Genomic DNA, 23,011 nt, shown 5'->3' on the forward strand with positions numbered 1-23,011 from the left:
AAAGACATTATAATTGTTCGTAAAGGTGGGGCTGGGTTGTTGATTGAGACTAATGACAGAGTGGCGGCCAAGGGCGTGAACATGCTCGAGAGAACGTCTGCTATGGAGATGGAGCGATGAAATCGGCTCGTGTGGAGTGCGAGGTGGATTATTGCATCACAGGACCTTGGGAGATGGTGACAGCTTGAGGAGACCTTCATCCAGCAATGGATTGGTGTTTGGCTCATAATCATGAGCAGAAAAACAAGATTGATGACGGGAAAATGGCTTTTGTAAATTGAGTGTAGAATCACGATTAAGGACAGATTAATGTTGATTATCATCTACCAGAGAAAATTCCATCCCATCCCATCCCAAATATAAAGTACTATTCCATTCGTGACCAGGCGTGTGTGTTTTTTTTGCGGGAGAAGATCTATATTCCATTCAAAGGAAAAAAATGGTGGTGGGATAAAACACCCATCTTACTGTATCTGTTAATATTTGCATTTTGACCAAGCAAGGTTGAGGTCCTGGCCTTAAATCCCAGGTTCCATCTAAAATTATATTCTCAAGTAGAGTGTGTGTGGGGTGATCTTGGTCCGGTCATCAGTTCCGCTTCTTGTCAACCCATGTCATACATTTACATTTATTCAACTGTATATGTATACTGAATTTCTCTTTATTAAGGTGCTGTGCCTTTCTTTTTGATTATTAACCAAGGTTGCCAGGCAAGACAGCTTTAGACATTTCACATCCTATCTTCGGGTCTTCGGTGAGTTGCTTTCATTTGGCTCATTCAGTCTAAACATCTTCGGGGGGGCTGGGCGGGAGGGGATTGCACTTTATTTATGTACGCATTAATCAGACATAGCATGTGCTTTTATAACCATTTGCTCTTGAGGGTTGCGGTTACAACATGGGGCATCTCCGGAGAGGTGTAATCGGTGTTGTGGGCAGTAGAGGGCAGTACGTCTTCACCATTCTGCTCTGACCGGTATGGTGAAGTACGGTTGGTTGTATACCCAAATAAGCCTCAAGACCCGCAAGATGTGGGGAGGCCCCCTCGTCCAGCAGTGGGTTGACAAACAGCTCCTGATACATGCACACGGATAAGTATAGAGGCATATTTGGTGATTAATCGGTGTTGAGCCTGGATCGTGCTTGCTACAATGCATGCTCGGTTGACAAAGGCTACTGCAAGGCTGTGCTACGTACTGGTCAGCAGAGAGCAGTGCAGGAAAAAAAATCCATTGCTGTGTTGGGATTATTTGCTGCCACCTCTGACCAGCGTGGCGAAGTATGATAACAACAAAAAAAGAACCCACATGACCCACACGGCGTGGGGAGGCCCTGGTCCAAAAGTGGTTTGACAAAAGGTCTGTATGTGTGCGCGGAAGCAGCTTTTACACGACAAAAACCTCGACAAAGACTTACATGTTGAAATAGAGCAGTGTGCCGTGCTTGTAATTGAATATACAGAGAGTCCTCACTTAACATTGATTCAATAAACGTTGTTTCCTTCTACCGTCGCCAATACAATCGGAAATCTATTCCTTTATAACGTCACGACGTGGGGCGCAGAGCGTAGCCGCACGTAGCACAATGTGACGTGGTCCCAGCATCCCTTGGACCCCTTCTCATTCTTTGCCATATTATTGTGTGGACCGACATTTGGATATCGTTTCATCTTGCTATTGTGGTACACTCCTTCTGAACCATGAGTCAAAAATGGCCAGCAAGTGTTTGATATTGGTAGATTTGGTAGGAAACATCTTATTGAAATGTATATTTCTTTACATTAATATTTATTTAAATGTATACGCATTTCTTTTATATTATATTGCTGTAATTCAACGTGTAACTGCGTTTTGGTCTGGTAAAAATGTACATTTTGACGTAACCTTCGATATTACTTTATATCTTATAGGGAACATAGGTTCTTTTTAAGTCGTTCCGCTTAAAGTCGCACTGTGCTTGAACGCAATGATGACGTTAAGCAAGGACTCCTTGTATGCACGAAATGTTTTGAGGCAGTGTTTCATTGAATGCAGGGGTTTATTTTATTTTATTTGAACCCTTATGAGTTTGTGCCTCCTGAAGCCTGATGCAGAATCTTTGGGATGGAGGTTTGAGACATGTTGTGCATTATTTGGCAAAGGAATGTGCAATGTATTGAAATGCCAATGCGTGAAGTCGTGTTGGACAAAGTCCCTTTGGCAATCACACAGCCAACACATTTTTTTGCATTGTAAATGCCAGAGGTGCAGATGGTATATTTGGCGAGATGTTTTCTTCCTCTCCTTCTATGCAGGAGGTCGTGAGTTTGATCCTTATCCCAACCCCAATGCCTGTATATTTGGAGTTTGCATGTTCTTCTCGTGGTGGCATGGATTTTTCTCCAGGTCCTCCAGTTTTTCCCTCCACATTTAGAATCAACGTGCTTTTAGACTATTTGGCTGCCATACATTTCCAAATGATAAGCCACTTCTTTGAGCTATCATTTTTGTCCACGTCAATTCTGAAAAAGCGCTATATAGCTCATTGGGCCTTACGTGGTAAAATAAAATTAGTAGTCGTAGATTTATGTGTCAGGCAGTGTGAACACTGCAAAAAAAGGAGATTAGCATCCCCATCCATTCCCCCCACCCTCGATGCCAACTATCCTCTATGATATATTCTGCTACGGTGCCCCAGGTCATGATGTCTTAAGGAGTTAGTGATTCAGTTGAATAATTTGCGTGATCTCTCAAAGGGCAGCAACATGTGCAGGTATTATTGAGATAATGAAAGCTTGTGGCTTGTATATATTAAAACAGCTTGCACCCTGAGTTGTTGTAAACTACGAAGATGTTCTGCCACAGTTTGGCAGTGGCCTTTTGAGTGTTGATCAGTTTACGGCACAGGGAGACACTTGTAACGTTAATTGTAAGTAAAATAAAAATAAAACGTACATTATGAGCAGCGAATATCGTTTACGATTTGTTTTCCTCATTTGTTCTTGAGCATATCGACACGAGTGCCAACGTGGCCAAGGACACAACTCACAGTTGGAAGGTCCGAGACCCACTTGATGTGCACGTCCCCTGTAGTAGATCATGTGTACTACTTTATGCAACGTCAGCAACAGTTGTATGGATGGTCCGACCCTGATCATAGGAATGTTGAATTTACAACAAGCTTAGTACGGCACAGATGAGCACCACCCCTGGTCATTTTTGTGATGGACAAAATGTTTGTCTTTCTTAAATGTTCAATTACTTGACGTGTGTGTTAATTGATTGGTGTGATATGGGTGGGAGCGGTGGTGCAGTGCTTGGTGCGCTGCGTTCTGTGTGAACTTCTCGACCTGAGTTGGATTTTCCCGGCTATGGCTGACATCAGTGGTGATGAATAATATCTGCACCAATCCTGGGACTCGCCGCTCACCTTCACAATCCACACTGACCAGTGTGGTGAAGTATGATCAAGCAACCCCCATGATCAATAAGGTGTGAAAGGCCTTTGTCCAGCAGTGGATTGATAATGGCTGTAAACTAGTAGAAGTCATTAATTTACTGTTGACGTCAGTCATGAAGAATGCTAATAAACGGCGTATTTTATCTTGTTGGGTTTCCATTCATGATGTCCTTTCACTCATGGCCTTGGAAAGTCTGTGAAATCCAGTTAGGCTGGATGACAGGTGGAAAGGATCAGACTTTAAAAAATGAAAGCACCGACATAAACCGAGGGGCGTGAGCTTTTTTATGGATCGGTTTATTCTAAGGCATGAAGGAAATTATCCCAAAGAAGGATGGCTGGCTCAGTCGTCATCCATCTAATGCTTCCTTCTGAAGTTCTCTCGTGAATCCTTGTGCCGCCTTTTTGTTTGAATCCTACGTAGTGCGAGAGAGGGGGAGGGATAAAAAAAGAAAGCGTTGTGAGCGTCATTCTGCTCTGATTGTGCTGCCGGCACACGGCATTCGCGAGTAATTGATGGGCGAGGCGAAATGAAGGATGATGGTACTGGCGCAGCCCGGCATGTAGAGTTTTGTAATGGGCCTTCGGAGCAATAGAATGCTTTAAAATAGCGGCTGACCTTATTGGGGTGCATATCCCAGTAATGTGCGGCGGGACACATATGTTGTGACGTTCTCTGGAAATTGTGAAGGCTCCTAAGCAGTTCATGACCTCTTATTGAAGCCAAGGAAAAACATTTGCAATGGATATTATTCACTTTTCTTGGTGGATATTTGTGTGTGTGTGTTTGTACGTGTGTAAGGACAGTATGGGGCCTAGTGGCCGTAATTAATAATTGAAGAGACAGGGACAGACAGGGCCAAATGAGGTGAGAGTTCGTGGAAAAGGGGCATGGCTGAGTCGGAGGGGGGATAAAAGGGGGCGCGGAGCAGGGCTCAGGGCTGCTGCGGGGATCCGAAGTTGGACCATCGTCGATGTCGTCATCAGGAAGTGGATCGTTCTCACCGTCTGGGAGCGGGTCGCCTTATTGTCTAGAACGACTAAAGTAGATTATATATATCGTCGCCGTAGCTGTTACTTGGTCGGCTCCAATATAGTCAGCCAGCTACGTAGGTGACGCCGTGTCGCAGTTACAGAAAGTTACCCACTGTACATAGTCAACTCGCGTCCGCCCGCTAGCATGCCATCGAGTCGCGCGGACCGGAATAGACAAAAAATATACATACATACCTGGACAAGACCGTCTCTGAGTGCTACATTACACGTGTATGTGTATCCCCTTCACGAGGCTCCTTTTAATGGAAGGAGGCTCCTTTTAATGGAAGGAGGCTCATGGAAAAAGCTCCCTCACTGCTGGTGGCGGTTGCTCTTTTATCACCAGCAGGAGGCAAAGGAATGACACAACGAGCAGAGAGGATCGTACGGCTGAAACACAGCGACTGGGGAGCACAGGTGGTGCAAACCACACTTTTTTATAGAGCGTGTCCCATAAACTCCTGCCGATCAGATTTTACCATTGCATATTTTCATAAAGTGCACTGAGCATTGCACATGCACTGTGGTGATGCTCCTGCTACCAAGTGGTGAATGACAGATGTGTATGGTGGAGTGATGCTATTGTGGGAAGCACACCGCACTGTATTATTTTAGCAACCTGTGTTTGATTCCTGACCAAGCACATTATGGGCATGGCTAATTGGCATCTGTATCTAAACTGAGCCTTCTCTAAGTTGACTTGGCCTAAAGGTAGCGGTGCAATTTAAATGAGGTTCATCGTAATCTTTTTTAAGACGAGGCTTCATTCTGGCCAGGTCATGTTGCCATTTGGAATTTGCTACAAAAGGACAGCTAGGAGTGTACTGCACGTCGAAAATTTTGGCATGATTAAAGGTAATGCGAAAAATGACACGACGGGGGATTTTTTATTATTTAAGTGTGCATGACTTCAGTGAACTCTTCCAATCTTAATTGCGGTGTAAGTGTTCTTTGGCAGCGTCGTCACCAATACACGCACTTTTGTTCGACGTGAATAACCTGTCATCGTGATCTTGATGCTTACTTGCGGGAAAGCGTTGCTTGCCTGTGATTCTTTGGTGGTGGTTGGCTGGGTGTACACCCACTGTGCGGTGTGCACGTTGTTCACGGCAGGGTACTGCCCGAGCCAGCACATAATTATGAGCACACATCTCTCCATTCTGTGCACGCAATTTTCTGCTTTGCTCCAAGTTCTTGGTCAGTGTCTTATATATTTCTGAACTGTGTATCATTGCAGGTAATATACACTGATTAAAAAAAACACATCTTCCTTCATGCTTCTTGTTATCAAGTTTGGCATTCCAAAAGTGCTCCAACCTGCTCTCACCTGCCTCTATTTCATCATTTTGATCTCAGTGACTATCAGTGGTATACATATTCTCTAGATTTTACCAGTTCTTTGCCTCCTAACCGATGCATCCCATTGTTAATCCAACTTGTTGTATGTGACTTTTGCTTTGCGCATATTTACCAGCTATAATCCCTGCTTTGCTGCCTGATTTTAAATCGTATATCCGTTAGTTCACTTACAATAAATCTTTCCGAGTAAGCCTCTCCGTGGCCATGGCTTTAACCCTCGGCGTTATCCGGGTGTGCCAGCTGCACCTTCGTCCATATTTGCATATTTGTAATTTTCACTCTCAGCTGTTGTCCTTGCCCCCCAGTCACGTCTGCTGCAAATAGCGCCTTCAGTCGGCTGTCTCCATTGGTGCTCGGTAATTTTTTTTCTTCAACAAAGCCTTTTCAATGGGTTTGAAAGTGCATGGGTGCGGGGAGTGGGGCTGTGCACAATCTGCTGATGGAAATCGTTGTGATGTAAAAAACCTTTGAGACTATGAAGTAACTTACATTAATCCAGTGCCTCTTCACCTGGGGTGCACCCACCCCCTGGGGGTGCAAGATGCCCTTTCTGGGGATGCGAGACATGGCCAGATTTTTTTTTTAGAAGGTAAATAATCAAACACAAATTAAGCATGGGCACGTAAGTACAACTACTTTGTTTCATGAAACCTATGCATTTTTTTACATAAAAATGTACGATTGAGAACCAAAGGTGCAGTAAAGGTTGAGAACCACTGCAATCACATAACTGTAGAGCATCACGCGTGATTGTATTTGCAAATAATTGTGCGTACGTAATTTGTCCGGTGGCAATGGGTTATTAGAACATCACAAATCACAATTGGAAGGTAATTAGTTCAAATTGTAGCTGGGGATAAACGTGGCTCCACATCCCTCCTGCAGCTGACAAACTAGCGCTGGTGTAATGTGTGTGCGGTCAACAATGCTTGTTTCTTTCAAGATATTGGCCCCTGTCATGGAAATGGACAGCTTTTTGCCAATGGCTCAGGGCGGTGTTAATTTAGTCGGATTTTTGTTTACTTGAGTCGTTATTCAAGTCCCCTAAAGCAGTCAAAGCTGTCCACTGTTAGTTAATCAATGTTGGTGTGAGGGGCATGCAATCCCCCCCCCCCCTTCAAATATTAACAGGTCAGCCAATCGGTGAACTCGGTAAATCGGTATATATCCTTATAAATCCAATGATCAGTTTTGGTTATCCTCAGTATGTGCATTATCTCGGTCTGCGTCTTCATCAGGCAGACTCGTTAATTCTGTCGGGTCATGGGCAGTCACCTTTGGTATTTGGTGGGTGTAGTCATCGTCACACTTAATTATTTTCATCCACTCAGTCGTGAATTACTAAAATGAAAAACACTTTGTTGACAAATATTTTCGGTATCAAAAATATACATGGATTTGGTGTAACTAAATGGAGATGAAAACCATGCAACGCTCGTTTCCAAAGGGAGAAACTTCTAATTGGACAGACTGTGGCCTTGAAGATCGAGAGGTTATCGTGGTAATGGCCTTCGATGCCACTGCTCCGTTCCTTCTCCCAAAACCCACAGCTGTTGTACTGCTGAGAACGCGACCTCTATGGCCCAATCTTAGAGTATCCCAGAATCTGGGTTCAGGTATTCCCATTGGTCACTGACTTCTGGATGCCACTCCAGTTCTTGTCTTGATAACCTGCCTTCCTTCTTCCACCCTGCACATGTGCCCTAACCATCACAATCTCCTCTTTCTGATTACAATTGTAATGTTCTTCATTCTATCTGAGAAATGTTATTGCCTCATTGAAATAGATAGCAATACCCATTCAGGAATACTTGTTTTTTTCTTAGAATTCATTTCACTGCCAATGCAGGCAATAACCATACTATAATTGTTTCTGTAGAGATACCCACTTTTGAGTTGATGCAATGCCAATAGCTGTGGCATTGCTATTGGATGCATCGTGGTCTCGTGTTGGGTGGGAGTGCCTGTGTATTCAGAATGTTGGCATCTCCATCCAGTGGATTTCTTTATTTTTCATTACTTGTGTGTGGCTATGGTGTTGCAAGGCCCTAATGAGAATTTCCATTGCCAGCCATACCACATGTACTCAGGATGTGCTTGACAAATTTTATATCCATCTGGAAAGTCTGAAAATCAGGCCTGCCAATCAGAAGTGAAATTCAAGACAATCCAAACAAATTATTTTTCCGCCAAAAATAGTTTCACGTGGTATCCAGTGATTTTTTTGTCTGAAGACGAAATACATATTTAACACATTCTACACAAGTAAATCGTGTTTTTTTTTCATCCAAAACCCATGCACTATGCATGTAACAGTGCATCGATTTAAAGTGATTATTATTCTATCAATGAATACTATGGGGTGTGTATTAAAAATCCATTAAGGTCTGTGTAAATTATATTATGTTACATTTAGGGTATTTACCAAAGAAAATTGTACAAACGAGATGTAAATAACAAGTATTATAAATACAAGACCAAAAAATGACGGTGACAATTCATCAAATTATTGGGGGTTTGGGGGTGGTAGGTGAATTGTTATGTGCCTGATTAAGGGTGGCAGCAGTGGTTAGCCCGCATTGCGCCATGAACCAGGCAACCTGAGTTTGATTCCTGACCGAGCATTGACGAATAATACCTAGATCTGGTCCTGTGTGCCTCCTTCAACAAACCGGCACTGACCATCATAGAGAAGTGTGGAAAGACAATCTCCAGTGTGGAGGCCTTGCCTTCATGTAATAATCATACCCTTGAGTTCTGCCTCGTGCGTTGCCAGTGATGGGATGGTGGATATTGGGTTGTTGGACTGTAGCCAGTGGGTTTCTTTTCGTCAGTGTGCCATGCAGTTAGGCCACAAAGCTCGTAGTTATTTTGGCTTTTTTTTTTTATAATATTGTGAAATGTTTGTAAATATTGTGCATTGTTTTCTTCTGTTTTCAACTCTAGGGACCTCTCGGACAATCCACTCGCTAACATATCAAGCGCAACCTTCCTTGGATTTACAAGCCTGGCGTACATGTAAGTTGGCTGTGGAATTTTTTTCGCAGTATTTTAATTACACTTTTAAGTAGCGGCACAGACGAATAACACTTCACCAACACTTCCTACATTTAATAATACACTTAATATTAACTTCGCCGTCTCCAAATATTGGCTGATTTGTTTTAGTATTCATATTCAGTTGATTCAAGCATGGAAATATGCAAATCTGAATATGAGTTTAGTCTAAAATAAGAGTGGAGAATCGGGAACGGGAGCTGCGACGACAACTCTCGTCATGGGTACATGGTGAAGGAGAGAGACGAGACCGAGAGAGACGTACGAGAGAAAGACAGGAAGACAGACCTAAGCAGCGGGACATACAGGGAAACTGCAGGACACAAAGAGAGGGAGACAGGGGGGGGGAACCGAGAGAGATGGACAAGAGTGCGACAGAGGGACATAGAGAAAAAGGTTTGGTTTCTGGGCATGAACTTTTCCTGGACCTCTGCTAGGTCATCTCACCCTAACATTATATTTTACATAAAGATGATATATTGACAACAGCCCTTCTTTAGATCAGCGTTGTTATTTAAAGACTAGCCTTTTGCCCGTCCTAGGACGGAATCTGTAATATTAAAGATGTACATTTACATTTTCTTGTGTGATTGTACATATTTTTAGGAATTGTTGCACGTAAATAAAATTTTCTTAACTTAAAAAATGAAATTAAGGACTTTGGAAGGTTTCTCAATATACGATATTTTGTGTGTGAATCTGGCGTCACCTAGTCCAACACCATGTGAGACTAGGCTCTAAGAAAAGCTGTCTCAGGTGTGGACCAATCAATTTCAAGGACAGTGCATACATTATCAGAGTTGTGTTTTTGTTTGCATTCCGACCGCAGGTATTGTGGTCAATGCAAAGATGACTCCTTGTAAAAAGAAAGGTGTCAGTTTTGTTGCCAGATAAAAGGGTTAAAAAACAATTATCAGGTTTCCCTGCAGTTGACTACTCTTGATAAACACTTTGATCCGCTGAGGATTTTTAGATCTAGACAGAGCCACGTACAACTGGCCATGGGAGAATACGAGTTCATTGAGATAAATACCTACATTTTGAAAAGTATGACCCTGGGACTTGTTGATCGTCATCGCATACGCAGGAATTAATGGAATTTGTCGTCGTTTTGACCAGAGTATTATTGTATCTTGTGTAAATTTAATGGCAGTGAATCTTGCACAAAACGATGTAATCAAACACTTAACTGCATTTCACTGTTGTACTGTATTAATGGCAGTGATTTTTGCACAAAACTGTCATAAAACACCTCACTTAATGTCACTGTAGCACTGCATTTAACTCCCCTTCAATTAGTTCAAAATCAGTGCTCTGCTACTTTATTTTCTTCTACTTTCGCTCGCTGGGGTTGTAATCAATTTGAATTCGATACAATATCTGGAAAATCACGGAGAAATGTAGAAATGTTATCATAATTTAGAAGCAAAAATTAGACTTACCTTTTGCTTCAAGTGCTGAAAAAATCAATAAAGACACCAAAAACACATTGGTGCTGCGTATAATGATTTATTTGATTAACTTTTTCAATAAAGAAACGTCAAATTTAAAGCGAATTTGCGTACAAATATTTATTTCCGCTCGACCTTCTTCTGCGGGAGTGTAAAAATCCAACTGCTCATGAATATTAATGACGGGGGGGGGCTCTTTTGCAGTGACGTCACGTACGGATGTAGCAGTGTGCTGCGTATATTTATTTTTTACCGTCACTTTCTGTAAAGAAACGTCATTTGAAGCGACTTTCCGTAATAAATTATTAAAGTCAGCTCGACCTTCCTCTGCGTTAGTGTAAAAGTTCACCCACTCATGAATATTAATGAGTGGGGGGTGGGTCTCATGTAGTGACATCACGCGGGGTGGTGGGCCTCATGTGGAGTGACGTCACGTGCGGAACACGCACATTCTTCGCTTATTATAGTAGTAATATATAATTTTCCAATGTTTCCAATGAAGGGAGTCAGTACCCCAAAGGTTAATAGTACTTTTTACCATTTCTCTGAATCGCACCTATCTTATTCTTTGGGTCTTTCGGTAAAGCCACGTAGATAGAAAAAATAATAAAAATATCGCGACGTTTCGATCGCAACACAAGCAATCGTCATCAGGTGAAAAAATAGCGGGAGAGCTTCTGAGGCAGGATGTTATAAAAGTTTGAGATGGGTGTAGCCCAAAGGTGATAAGGGGAGTGGGCGGGGCTAGTGATGAAATTTGCATGTCAATGTAAGATCGGGTAATTCGGAGAGCCACCTCGACGACGACTAAGCTGCGGAGGTGGTCATTGTATTGTGAGAGATTAGCATGTCAATGGAAGATCGTAGAGCCACTGCCACATCGAGGAAAACGAGCAACGGTGGCTGTGTTAGCGAGACATTTAACCTGTTAATGTAATACCAGAGAGTCGAAAATAACTACTAACATCGGCAGGTAGGATGGAAACATCACAGCCAGTTGTGACTTTTAAATTGGTTAATAACATCCTTCCAATGATTGCTCAGTATGTACCCATCTTCTCGGTTTAAATTGTGTCTCTGTTTAAATATCTGGATGGCTTCATGAACGAATCTTTGCTGATAGTCAGTGGGTTTTCAGATTACCTTCGTCTTGGAAAAATACATTGTGTGTGTGCCCACAGCGTTAAAACAATGATCAGCCACGGCTGAGGTATTGGTCCTACCGTGTTTCAGATCTGCCTTGTGTTCACGAATACGTTCCGAGACATGTCGCTTAGTTTCCCAAATGTAACTGCTGCCGCAGACACAGCTTAGTTTGTAGACGCCGGGGTATTGCGTGTCAGGGATCACATCCTTCACAGATGGGATCAGATCACAAATTTTATGTTCTGTGTTGAGTCGAACCTGGATCTTGTGTTTGCTCATGATTTTGGAAATCTTTTTAGTGACCCCAGCTATGTATGGCAAGGTGATGGTTTTGATTGGGTCCTCAAATGGTTCTTTCCCAACGGTTGGGGTGATAGCCTTACGGATTGTGTAGTCTGAATATCCATTCGTCTTGAGGGCTTGGTGTACGTGTTCCAGCTCACTGGCTAGGTGGTGATGGTCGGACATACATCGAGCTCTATGGTGTAGAGTTTTGATGAGGGAATTCTTCTGGGATGGATGGTGGTGGTAGTCAGGTTTTAGGTCGGCATCCGAATGGAATACTCTGTCTTTCCTGTAGACAGTGTCCCATTGAGCCATCTGGTCTCTTTTTGATTAACACATCCAAGAATGGTAACTTGCCATCCTTTTCCACCTCCATGGTGAATTTGATGGCTGGGTGTATGGAATTGATGTGGTTGAAGAATTGGCCCAGAGCTGGTAGGCCATGTGGCCAGATGACGAACGTGTCATCTATGTACCTCTTCCACAAGGAAGGACGTAGGGTGGATGCTTGGATGGCATCTGTCTAAAGATTTTCCATGAAAACATTGGCTACAACTGGAGATAAGGGAGAACCCATTGGGGCCCCTTCAGCTTGTTTGTAGAATGTTCCATTCCAGGTGAAGTAAGTGTTGATTAGGCAGTGTCTAACCAGGGCTGGTACATCAGCATTCAGTCCTTGTTAGACCAGATCTTCAATGATTGTAATAGTGTCAGGCACAGGAACTTTGGTAAACAAAGAAGCTACATCGAAACTGACAAGCAAATCACCTGGAGATAGTGAGAGGCCCTTAATTAGCGATACCAAGTGAGCTGAGTTAAGTACAGCTGAGGTGGTCTTACCAGTGAATGGTTTTAAGGTCTCAGACAGAAATCGGGTCAGTTTGTAGGTGGGTGAGTCAATGGTGGAGACGATAGGACGAAGTGATGTACCTTCTTTATTGATTTTTGGTAAGCCATACAATCTGGGTGGTCTAGCAGCAGAGGGTTTTAAAGAAAGCCGCTTGGTTGGTTCGATTAAAGATGTTGAATCAGTGATGATGTTGTTGGTTTTCGTAACCAGGCGGTTGGTGGGATCTCTATTGATTTTGGTATAGCTACCATCATTAAGTAGGTCCTGAATTTTGTTACTCTATGGGTTTTGTCCATGATAACGGTGGCATTGCCCTTGTCGGCTGAGAGGGTGACTATGTCATCTCTTTTTTTTAGTTGATTAACCTCAAAGCGCTCATCCTTACTGATGTTGCTAATAGGTGTCTTAGCGTTTTTGAGGATTGCAGCGATATCCGATCTTTCCACGTCTGCAGGAATGTGTCCCAAACCCACATATCTTTCTTATAGATTCAGCAATGTGGAATTTGAAGGCAGACAGTCCTTTGAAATATATTCATTTCAACAAACTGGCACGTTTCTCTAATCTCCCACTGTTTTTCTGTGTATCCATCTGACACTCTGTCTCCCTCTGTCTATCCTGTCTCTCTCAGTCCCCCTATGTGTTTGGCATTTTGAAATGAGCCTGGCTTGCCAGATTCGATAGTGCATTGCACATAACCATAACATCAACCACCCACATAGACACACACACCCACTTGCATGCAAACTTTATATCGAATATGAAGCAGATTGAAAGGCTATGGTGTTGATACGTGGTGGCTTTTGTTCAGCGAGCTGCCTCATCTCGTCGAATGCCCTGGAGGGAACAAGGCTTGGAAGAGGATATATGTCAACCACAGCAGGATTTGCCAAGATCAGCAGAATGCATGCAACGGTATGAGCGACGTGGGAGGGGTTGGGACTTGTCGGTCGAGAGCTGCATGTGGTGTCTGTTTTAATCACATTGTACCCCTGGCAAAGGTCTTAGTGTGATCAGCTTTCTGTTCACAATTTATAGTATGTTTATTACAAATGGTGTTTTTTTTTTATACGGGAAATTCTCAAGCCATTTTATTCCCGAGGGACCTGCATTCAAATGTTTTACCAATTCCTTAAAAACAAAATAGGTGAAACGTCACTCACGTGAGAATATAACACTCACAAGTCCACACTGGATGGGTTCACAAAGCCTCTTGCTGTACCAGTCTTCGCTCCCTTGTAGCCCCGGTGGGTTTGAGAATCTCTTGTGACACGTGAAGACCTCTATGTTACACCAACATTGATTCTAAAAAGCAATTGCAATGCATGCATGGGTTTAAAAAAAAATGATGCATGCAAGTACGTGTGTGCGTGTCTCGTTAACGTTCTACGTTTGTTGTCTATTCAACGTACATAAACAATTGGATGTCGTTAAGTGGCTCAAAAAGCCTTTATAGAGAGCCACAGAGCTTTGGGGGTGATTTGGGAGTTGTCTCACCACGTGGCTGTCTCCCTGCTTGTCTGTGGTTCATCGCTCCTCCGAGCCGCTCTCTTGCTGTGCGGCAAATGCTGTGCGGCAGCCCGTTACAAGTTGAAATAATGATTTATACCAAGAGTCGGGGTCAGCCTGTCGTCTGGGCAGGGTGGTGTGACACATGAACGAACACCTGACCCTCATCATCAAGTCACCTGACCGTCAGCGAACACAATGTAGTGGCGTTGCCATTGAGATTCAACCAGCTTCCCCGATGGTGTGCACTTAGCAATTGATCCTTATGGTGGTACCCCGGAGTACCAACTAATACTAAATGGCCGAGGTAAATAAATATTTTATTTCTGGGACAATATTTTTTCCTAGGGTGTACTTAACTCCACGACTGGGGCACCAATCAATCTGAAATCAGTGCTACTCCGCAATGTCAAAACGCAGCGAGGACGATGGCACTGAAACTCTGAATGCTTGTACGCACCGTAGTGGTGCATCGTGCACAGCTCGTCGAGATGAGTCGATGGCCGCATCGCTGACCATCAACAGACTAAAAATGACTGCATCACGGACATTATGGCGGTACCCCGGGGTACTGTGGAACCCCGGGGTACCGCCATAAGTATTCTTTGAGTTTTTTGGTAAAGGGCTGCCAGGTGAAAATTAGCATGTTAATGGGACATGCTAATCCCTCTTTGATTGGTGGAAAACCAACCACCGTCGGGTTGGTTGCCCACCACTTGGCTGCTGACATTTGGGCTACGCCCATTTCAAACCATTATACACAGTTTGCCTTGGAAGCTAACCCCCCTTTTCCTGAAGACGACCGCTTGTGTTGCGATCGAAACGTCGTAGTTTTTGTGTTATTTTCTTTGAACCTATATACAGTGAAGGAAAAAAGTATTTGATCCCCTGCTGATTTTGTACGTTTGCCCACTGACAAAGAAATTATCAGTCTATAAATTTGATGGTAGGTTTATTTGAACAGTGAGAGACAGAATAACAACAACAAAATCCAGAAAAACGCATGTCAAAAATGTTATAAATTGATTGGCATTTTAATGAGGGAAATAAGTATTTGACCCCCTCTCAATCAGAACGAGTTTCTGGCTCCCAGGTGTCTTTTATACAGGTAACGAGCCGAGATTAGGAGCACACTCTTAAAGGGAGTGCTCCTAATCACCTGTTCACAGAAGCAATCAATCAATCAGATTCCAAACTCTCCACCATGGCCAAGACCAAAGAGCTCTCCAAGGATGTCAGGGACAAGATTGTAGACCTACACAAGGCTGGAATGGGCTACAAGGCTGGAATGGGCTACAAGACCATCGCCAAGCAGCTTGGTGAGAAGGTGACAACAGTTGGTGTGATTATTCGCAAATGGAAGAAACACAAAGAGAACTGTCAATCTCCCTCGGCCTGGGGTTCCATGCAAGATCTCAAATCGTGGAGTTGCAATGATCATGAGAACGGTGAGGAATCAGCCCAGAACTACACGGGAGGATCTTGTCAATGATCTCAAGGCAGCTGGAACCATAGTCACCAAGAAAACAGTTGGTAACACACTACGCCGTGAAGGACTGAAATCCTGCAGCGCCCGCTAGGTCCCCCTGCTCAATAAAGCACATATACATGCCCGTCTGAAGTTTGCCAATGAACATCTGAATGATTCAGAGGACAACTGGGTGAAAGTGTTGTGGTCAGATGAGACCAAAATGGAGCTCTTTGGCATCAACTCAACTCGCCATGTTTGGAGGAGGAGGAATGCTGCCTATGACGCCAAGAACACCATCCCCACCGTCAGACATTGAGGTGGAAACATTATGCTTTGGGGGTGTTTTCCTGCTAAGGGGACAGGACAACTTCACCGCATCAAAGGGACGATGGACGGGGCCATGTACCGTCAAATCTTGGGTGAGAACCTCCTTCCCTCAGCCAGGGCATTGAAAATAGGTCGTGGATGGGTATTCCAGCATGACAATGACCCAAAACACACGGCCAAGGCAACAAAGGAGTGGCTCAAGAAGAAGCACATTAAGGTCCTGGAGTAGCCTAGCCAGTCTCCAGACCTTAATCCCATAGAAAATCTGTGGAGGGAGCCGAAGGTTCGAGTTTGCAAACGTCAGCCTCGAAACCTTAATGACTTGGAGAAGATCTGCAAAGAGGAGTGGGACAAAATCACTCCTGAGATGTGTGCAAACCTGGTGGCCAACTACAAGAAACGTCTGACCTCTGTGATTGCCAACAAGGGTTTTGCCACCAAGTACTAAGTCATGTTTTGCAGAGGGGTCAAATACTTATTTCCCTCATTAAAATGCCAATCAATTTATAACATTTTTTACATGCGTTTTTTTGGATGTTTTTGTTGTTATTCTGTCTCTCACTGTTCAAATAAACCTACCATTAAAATTATAGACTGATCATTTCTTTGTCAGTGGGCAAACGTACAAAATCAGCAGGGGATCAAATACTTTTTTCCCTCACTGTACCTATGTGACTTTACCGAAAGACCCAAAGAATATGAATTCCTGCAGTCACGAAAGCTTTAAGTCAAGATTTATACTGCCATGAGGTTCAATCGTAAAGAAATGTAAACACAGCGACGATTTTTTTCCTTTTCCTTGTAAGGCAGTTTTCTTAGCAAGTATGTATTTTTGTTTGTAAGGCTTTTGTCACATGCAGGCTGATTGTAATTGGTAGAGTGGAAGCATTTTCAGGATTAATAAGCTGCATTATTGGGTCAAAGGTCAATATTTCTCAATTGCAACGTGATTCATATAAGCTGCTTTCCATTATCTTTCAAATGACACCTCATTCGCTGAGATTGGTAGAGCCGTCTTGGAAGAGTTTCCCAGATAAAGATGCATGCATACAAACATACAGATTACATAGATGCTTGTGATCGATCTTGTCTCAAGACACATTTGTATGACTTAAATCATGAGCCCAAAGTTTAAGAATACGTGTACACCTTACGGGACTGTGTTGGAAGGTGTTCAACCGAATGTCGTACAAGCCTCGTGACTGCCGCCTGGACAAGAGAAACACACACACATTAGGTTAATGTCTTGGGAAATGGCCCGTTTCATAGCATGCGAGGGCAAACAAAAATTGGCTGAGATATATCTCGAGTCTATTTTAAAATGTGTATGGAGTTAGATGATAATAATTGAGATTGATGAACGGTTTACTCGTTGGCAGACATTTGTTAGTAGCAAAGTGAATTTTGGCAGCTTGTCAAAATTAGTAAGTAATTTGTCATAATCCAGTCAACAATAATTGCAATTAATATTTGAACCTTATGGCGGGACCCCGGGGTCCCAAAAGCCCCCGGCTCTCGCATAAACTGCGTTGTGACGTCATTTTATGTCTGTTGAAGGCAAATGACGCGGCAATCTATTCCTCTCGACGAGCTCTACACAATGCGCTAATCAAAGTTTCAAAATTTAGTTTATGGCTATGGAAATTTTGGCAACGACGGGTGCTTGGTGAAGAACGAGAGGATGGATTTCTGGTAGGTCGTGGCTTTTATGTGCGCGGTGGGATGGAGTCGCCAAAAATAAATAAATTCATTGTGATTTTGACTTCCGTTTATTCGGGACCCTGGGGTCACGCCATAAATTTATGAATGATGCCCTGACTGGTGAGCATTTTAAATTCCGTTGTACTGGTGACAATGACAATAAACGATCTATCTATCTATCTAAGGTTCATTTCATGAATGTAAAAATGTACCTAATTTGGTGTATCCTGGCTTTGAGGGAATGTGTTTAAGTACTGCCTGTTGGGTGATTTGACATGCAGTGAGATACATAGTGCACCACGCACACAGTGCACTACACGGTGCTCTGTGTAGGGCAAGATAGGGACACCAAGGTGGCAATATGTTAACTACTTCGCCTAATATACAGGAGGTCGTGGGTTTGATCCCGACCCTGACACCTGTATTTTTTTTTGAGTTTGCATGTTCTCCCCTTGGTCGTGTATATTTTCTCCGGGTTTTCCCTCTACTTTTATAAACGTGTGTTTAGAACATTTGATTGCTATCGATTTCAATTTGATAAGCCACTTCATTGAGCTAACATTTGTGATAGCCAGGTTGCTTCCGAAAAAAGAGCTATATAGCTCCGTCGGCCTTACCTGGTAAAAGAAAAATAGTTTAGTTTTAGTTCAAATAAAAAGATCCGTTTTAGATAGGCCTATTGTAGTAATTGCGGTCTGAGGTCTGGCTGTCATCTTCTGGGGCATTTACTGACGTGGTGTGGCGTTCTCCTTACCAAAGACATTCTAAAATAACATTTCTTAAACTCCCCGATATTGGGGCTGAGAAAAATTGTTGACAGCTTTTTTAGATGAGACATTACTCCTCTTGCATGGTACATATTTTCATTACGACTCTCCATGATGTCCTTCTGACCTCTTCCTTAGTAATGTGTTTTTGAAGCAATGAATTTATGAACTTCCAGAAGAAGGCCTTGTGGTTGGCAGGATGTGTAAAAAAACATTACAGTAAGTCCACTATTTATGCTGCTCCTATTCACATTGTTTCACCATAACACCGCCAACGAATTGGGGAACATAATTATATTTACAATGCATTGATTCACTCCAACGTTGTTTTAAAAGATTTTAACAAAATAACTCAGTAGTTTGGGTGCTCAAGCCTCATGATGTAACTCCTCAACTTCCCTTCATCCCATACCAGGCCTCTAAATGCAATTTCTACCTCCATCTGTGGTGGCTACGGTGTATGGACATGTCATTTATTTAAACGTGTTATATAACACCTTTTTATGTATCTTTCATTATCGCTTTCTGCGGGTTTGGTTTGTGAAATATGTATGCGCGGCTAACCTATTTCTATCCAAAATTCGCTATATTCTGTTTGAATTCACCCATACGCGGCTACGCGGTAGTACGCAAGACAACACTGTGTGTGTTACCGTGTGCGCTACTCAGCAGGCCGCTGTCTCGTGCGATTCCGCTTCGCGCGCCCCTTTTCTTGGAACGCATCGACAATGTTATTGTTACTTATTGTCTGACCAAAAAAAAATACCCCCCGGGAACGAAACCTAAATTGAGATATGTTAAGTCAATGGGTTTAGATTTACATTGTATCGTCTGATGTCTCGCTTTTTTCAGGGACGCATACCGATTGTGCTTGTGTGTATTTTTGCTTCATATGGGGGGACAAATATATGAAAGAAATGTATTGTCCGCTTCTCCATGGTGTTATTGAAAGGTTGTTTCCTTTATTTTCGCTACTAGTTTGGAATAATTGTGATACTGCAAGATGAGATAAAGCCTTCATGATTACACTGTGTGGCTTTGTTTTCAATCACTTGCAGAATCGAGTAACCACTGCCCAAAGGAGGCTGTTTGTCACCCAGATGGTCCAGGCCTCTTTAAGTGTGACTGCAAGGACACCCATCATGGATACAAGTGCGTTAGAGAGGTAATTCTGCTTCATCAAATGAGGCATAATTTGATTTGTGTATGAGGTGGGGCCATATTTCGGAGGAGGCGTATAACCTGCGGTGTGCCACTGAGCGAGCCTTGATGTTTTGAGTTTGAATTCCTGTCACGGCTATCCATGATCGAACCATGTTCCCAAGTTAGAGAGTGATGCTTTCAACCAAATCACCATTGACCGTACAAGACAAATTTTAGTTTTTTTTTTACCTATTTTCATCTATTCTGACATTGAAGAATCAACTTTATAAAAAGTATCAAATTTCTGACGTGCGGGAAAACCGCCCTTCAGATAGCACCAAGAAGTCGTCACGTGACGTTAGGCTGCAGAGGGAGCTCTGTGATTTGATCTTCCGGGGAGGGTTTCCTGACGTGGCGTGAGTGCTCTGGCTCGAGGAACAACCCGCCCGGCGCATTTTCCGTCGGCGGTTGTGAGATGAAATTTGCATGAATGACTGTTTCGCACTAAACATTGTTCTTATTGGGATTATTATTGTATATTTGCCCCTTGACAATACTCTTCTTTGAAAAACAAAAGTATAACTTTGTAAAAAAACATAACAAGTGAGGGAAGCAATTCGGCATCAAAATAAATGGGATGAAAACACTGTAAACTAAGTGTTTTTTGTTTACTTTTACAGTTGTTGTTTCACCAAAGTGTCTGCTTTTGTAACTTTATAATAGCTTGCCTTACCCTTTAACATTTGCCTCCTTCTCTGTGTCTTCCGTAGGGATTCTTCCCGATGGCGCTGTTCTTCGGCCTGCTTACAGCGGTGACCTTTTTGCTCTCAGCTTTTCTGTGGGCCACTCAGCGGAGAAAGGCAAAAACCCTTTAGTGGCCTGATTTGCACATTCCATGTGCAAGCTTTTGCCACCGCTGGCAATGGCTCTGCTAAATGGTGTTGTCAAATGCAGCGCTTGACAGAGTGCCATGTGTTCGCATCCATTAACGCACTCGGCACTTTTTCGAGGCCACCGTTGAGTTGTAAATTATTTCTTGGGTTTAATTAATGTGTTGAGTGAGCTTCGTGTGTACAGTTGAATTGACTTTTGTGCCAAGTGTGGTTGGAGTTCACCTTTTAATCCAGGTTTGGTCTCAGGGTTTGTAGGTCTCAGAGATCATGGAGTGCTTAGGACACCCACTGGCTTGAATGAGGTGGCCTGTAGATGGCAGTAGAACCAGAAGGTTATGAACCTCTGAATAAATTGATGATTGTCATTTCCTCCTATATGTACACTTTTTCGGTGACTATGGTTTGCTTCAAAACACACAATTAAATAATGAATTGGCCAAACGTTCAAACGGGGCACTCCTCTGAAATACTCGGTGGATTTTTGGTCGATATATCAGATTGTGTGCGTCTGTATGTTGAACTTCTTTCGCACCGTACTTAGCTAACCGTGCTAATGGGAGATGCGAGGTTTCGTGTATGCTTTCAGATGTGGGGTGGCAGTGTGTGCGGCCGTAAACAATTAATGAGATGTTTCTGTTGTAATGATTAGCACACTGGACTTGCAATATAGAGATCCGACACCTTGATTCGATCTTTTGGCTTAGCAGTTGAAAGTATTTTCTTAAACACGTTTCCTAAATCCCCTCCCTCCCCGGCTTCTGTCCACCCAGCCGGATACCACAGTTAGCTGTCCTCTTTGGTTCTTTCGGTAAAGTCACATAGGTATAAAATAAAATAAATTAAATCACGACGTTTCGGGCGCACCACAAGCGTCCGTCATGAGGTGGGACAACCACAGCAACAAACAATTACTGTCGTTGTCCCACCTGATGACGGACGCTTGTGTTGCGCCCGAAACGTCGTGATTTATTTTATTTTATACCTACGTGACTTTACCGAAAGAACCAAAGAGTATGGATCCCTGCAGTCACGAAAATTTCAAATCTAGATCACAGTTAGCTGATTGGCAGGTAACGTGTGGCAGGGCAAAGGGTGGTGTGCTTCCAACCTCTTCAAAAATGTTTGACCAGCGTGGAAGAGGAGGTGAAAATACCACCTCGAAGTGGCTCCCTCCAGTCGATGCCCTTCTGCCAGCAGTGGCGTAAGCAAGTAATTTCAGGGCTGCACCTTTACCATTTTTTATCTGAATAATGCTTGATAACTGGCCACACGTTTTTAATAGCAATTTTATATTCTTGTGGAGCACTGATGTATCAATGCACCTATCAGTGTTTATATTGCACACCGCTGTAGTGTAGTATATGTGGTTGAAGACATCAGCTCTGAACCGTTAACAATTTTATAGACTACTCAACCACTATGTAATGTCTACATTCCGTTTGTAGGCGATTCATAAACTGTGTTGTGATCAGTTTCTCGTTTGTCCTTGAAGCGTGTATGTGTGTTTTTGGGTTAAAGGAATTGGAGATAAATGCCACGACATCTCACGACAATTGTCCTAAAAACACAACAATAACAATACCACAATATCACAAGGACAAAAAAAAGGGGGAAAATATTTTTCTTCGGAAGGGAAAAAACACTTGAATGACATCGCCGACGACGCAGGGATGAACGACGACCGGCGTACGAACAACCATGGGCGCAGCAGCCACAATCAGAGTATTTATACTGGAGGAATCCGATGAGCTATGAAGCTTTTTTCCCATTGCCCATAGTCCGGCAGCACGACAAAACGAAGCGGCTGACCCTATCCACCGTGTAAGCACCCCACCCAATCGCCACTGTCCGTCCCCAGTAACCGCCAAACTTGCGCCGCTGCGACGTCGTTCCGCTAAACTCTGGTGAACTGCATCATCGCGATTGGCGCTGCAACATAACCTAGGCAAGCCCCAGGGACAAGGTACGACACCGGTAGTAACGGAGAGGCCTGTAGAAAGGCAAGAGGTGGATGATATTGGTCGCGAAAGCCTACGTGTTAAACTTTAACCATGTATACTTTTTGGTTCTTTCGGTAAAGTCACGTAGAAAAATAATAATAGATCACGACGTTTCGATCGCCACACAAGCGATCGTCCTCAGGTTGGATAGAGAAACAGACTGCTGAAACAAGTCCTTGTATATACTCTTTGGTTCTTTATTATGTTCACAGCAAAGGTCCCCATTGCTGTGAACATTCAGGGTTTGGTTCGATCTGCAACGCTTGTCCACTGGCCTTGGGTTTGCAGTCCTGGAGCACGTGAATTCCTTTATCTCTGCAAAAACAACAACAACAACCGCCATCCATTCGCCACTAAGTGGCGATGATGTCACCACGACGCCTGTGCCAGGCCAGGTGCACCTTGAGGCCACGTGAAGTGTCGAACGCCCGCTGGCAGGAGGTAACGGGGCAGACCCAGGTGCCACGGGTCGACTGACTGAGCTGACACACACACGCATACACACGGCAAAGTCTCCGACGTGTGTTAATGTTTTGTTATATTCCTGCGGAACTGCATGGAGAGAGGGGTGGGGGGACG

The 23,011-nt window shown here is 43.3% G+C and overlaps 1 protein-coding gene across 2 annotated transcripts in view; it reads left to right on the plus strand.

Annotated features, from left to right (window-relative positions):
* ATRAID (all-trans retinoic acid induced differentiation factor) overlaps positions 1–21,903 on the plus strand; it is a 40,463-nt gene extending 18,560 nt beyond the window's left edge. The window contains exons 4-7 of one of the 2 annotated variants that reach the window (XM_078866280.1): positions 8,779–8,850; positions 13,433–13,536; positions 19,455–19,561; positions 20,310–21,903. In XM_078866280.1, the coding sequence (XP_078722406.1) occupies positions 8,779–8,850; positions 13,433–13,536; positions 19,455–19,561; positions 20,310–20,414 (388 nt within the window). In that variant the 3' untranslated portion in view covers positions 20,415–21,903. The remainder of the gene's footprint in view (positions 1–8,778; positions 8,851–13,432; positions 13,537–19,454; positions 19,562–20,309) is intronic. The other variant, XM_078866281.1, reaches the window with a different exon arrangement.
* The last annotated feature ends 1,108 nt before the right edge of the window (positions 21,904–23,011 follow it).

The sequence above is a fragment of the Lampetra fluviatilis genome, chromosome 22 (assembly GCF_964198595.1).
Source record: "Lampetra fluviatilis chromosome 22, kcLamFluv1.1, whole genome shotgun sequence".
In the NCBI taxonomy this organism is placed as follows: Eukaryota; Metazoa; Chordata; class Hyperoartia; order Petromyzontiformes; family Petromyzontidae; genus Lampetra; species Lampetra fluviatilis.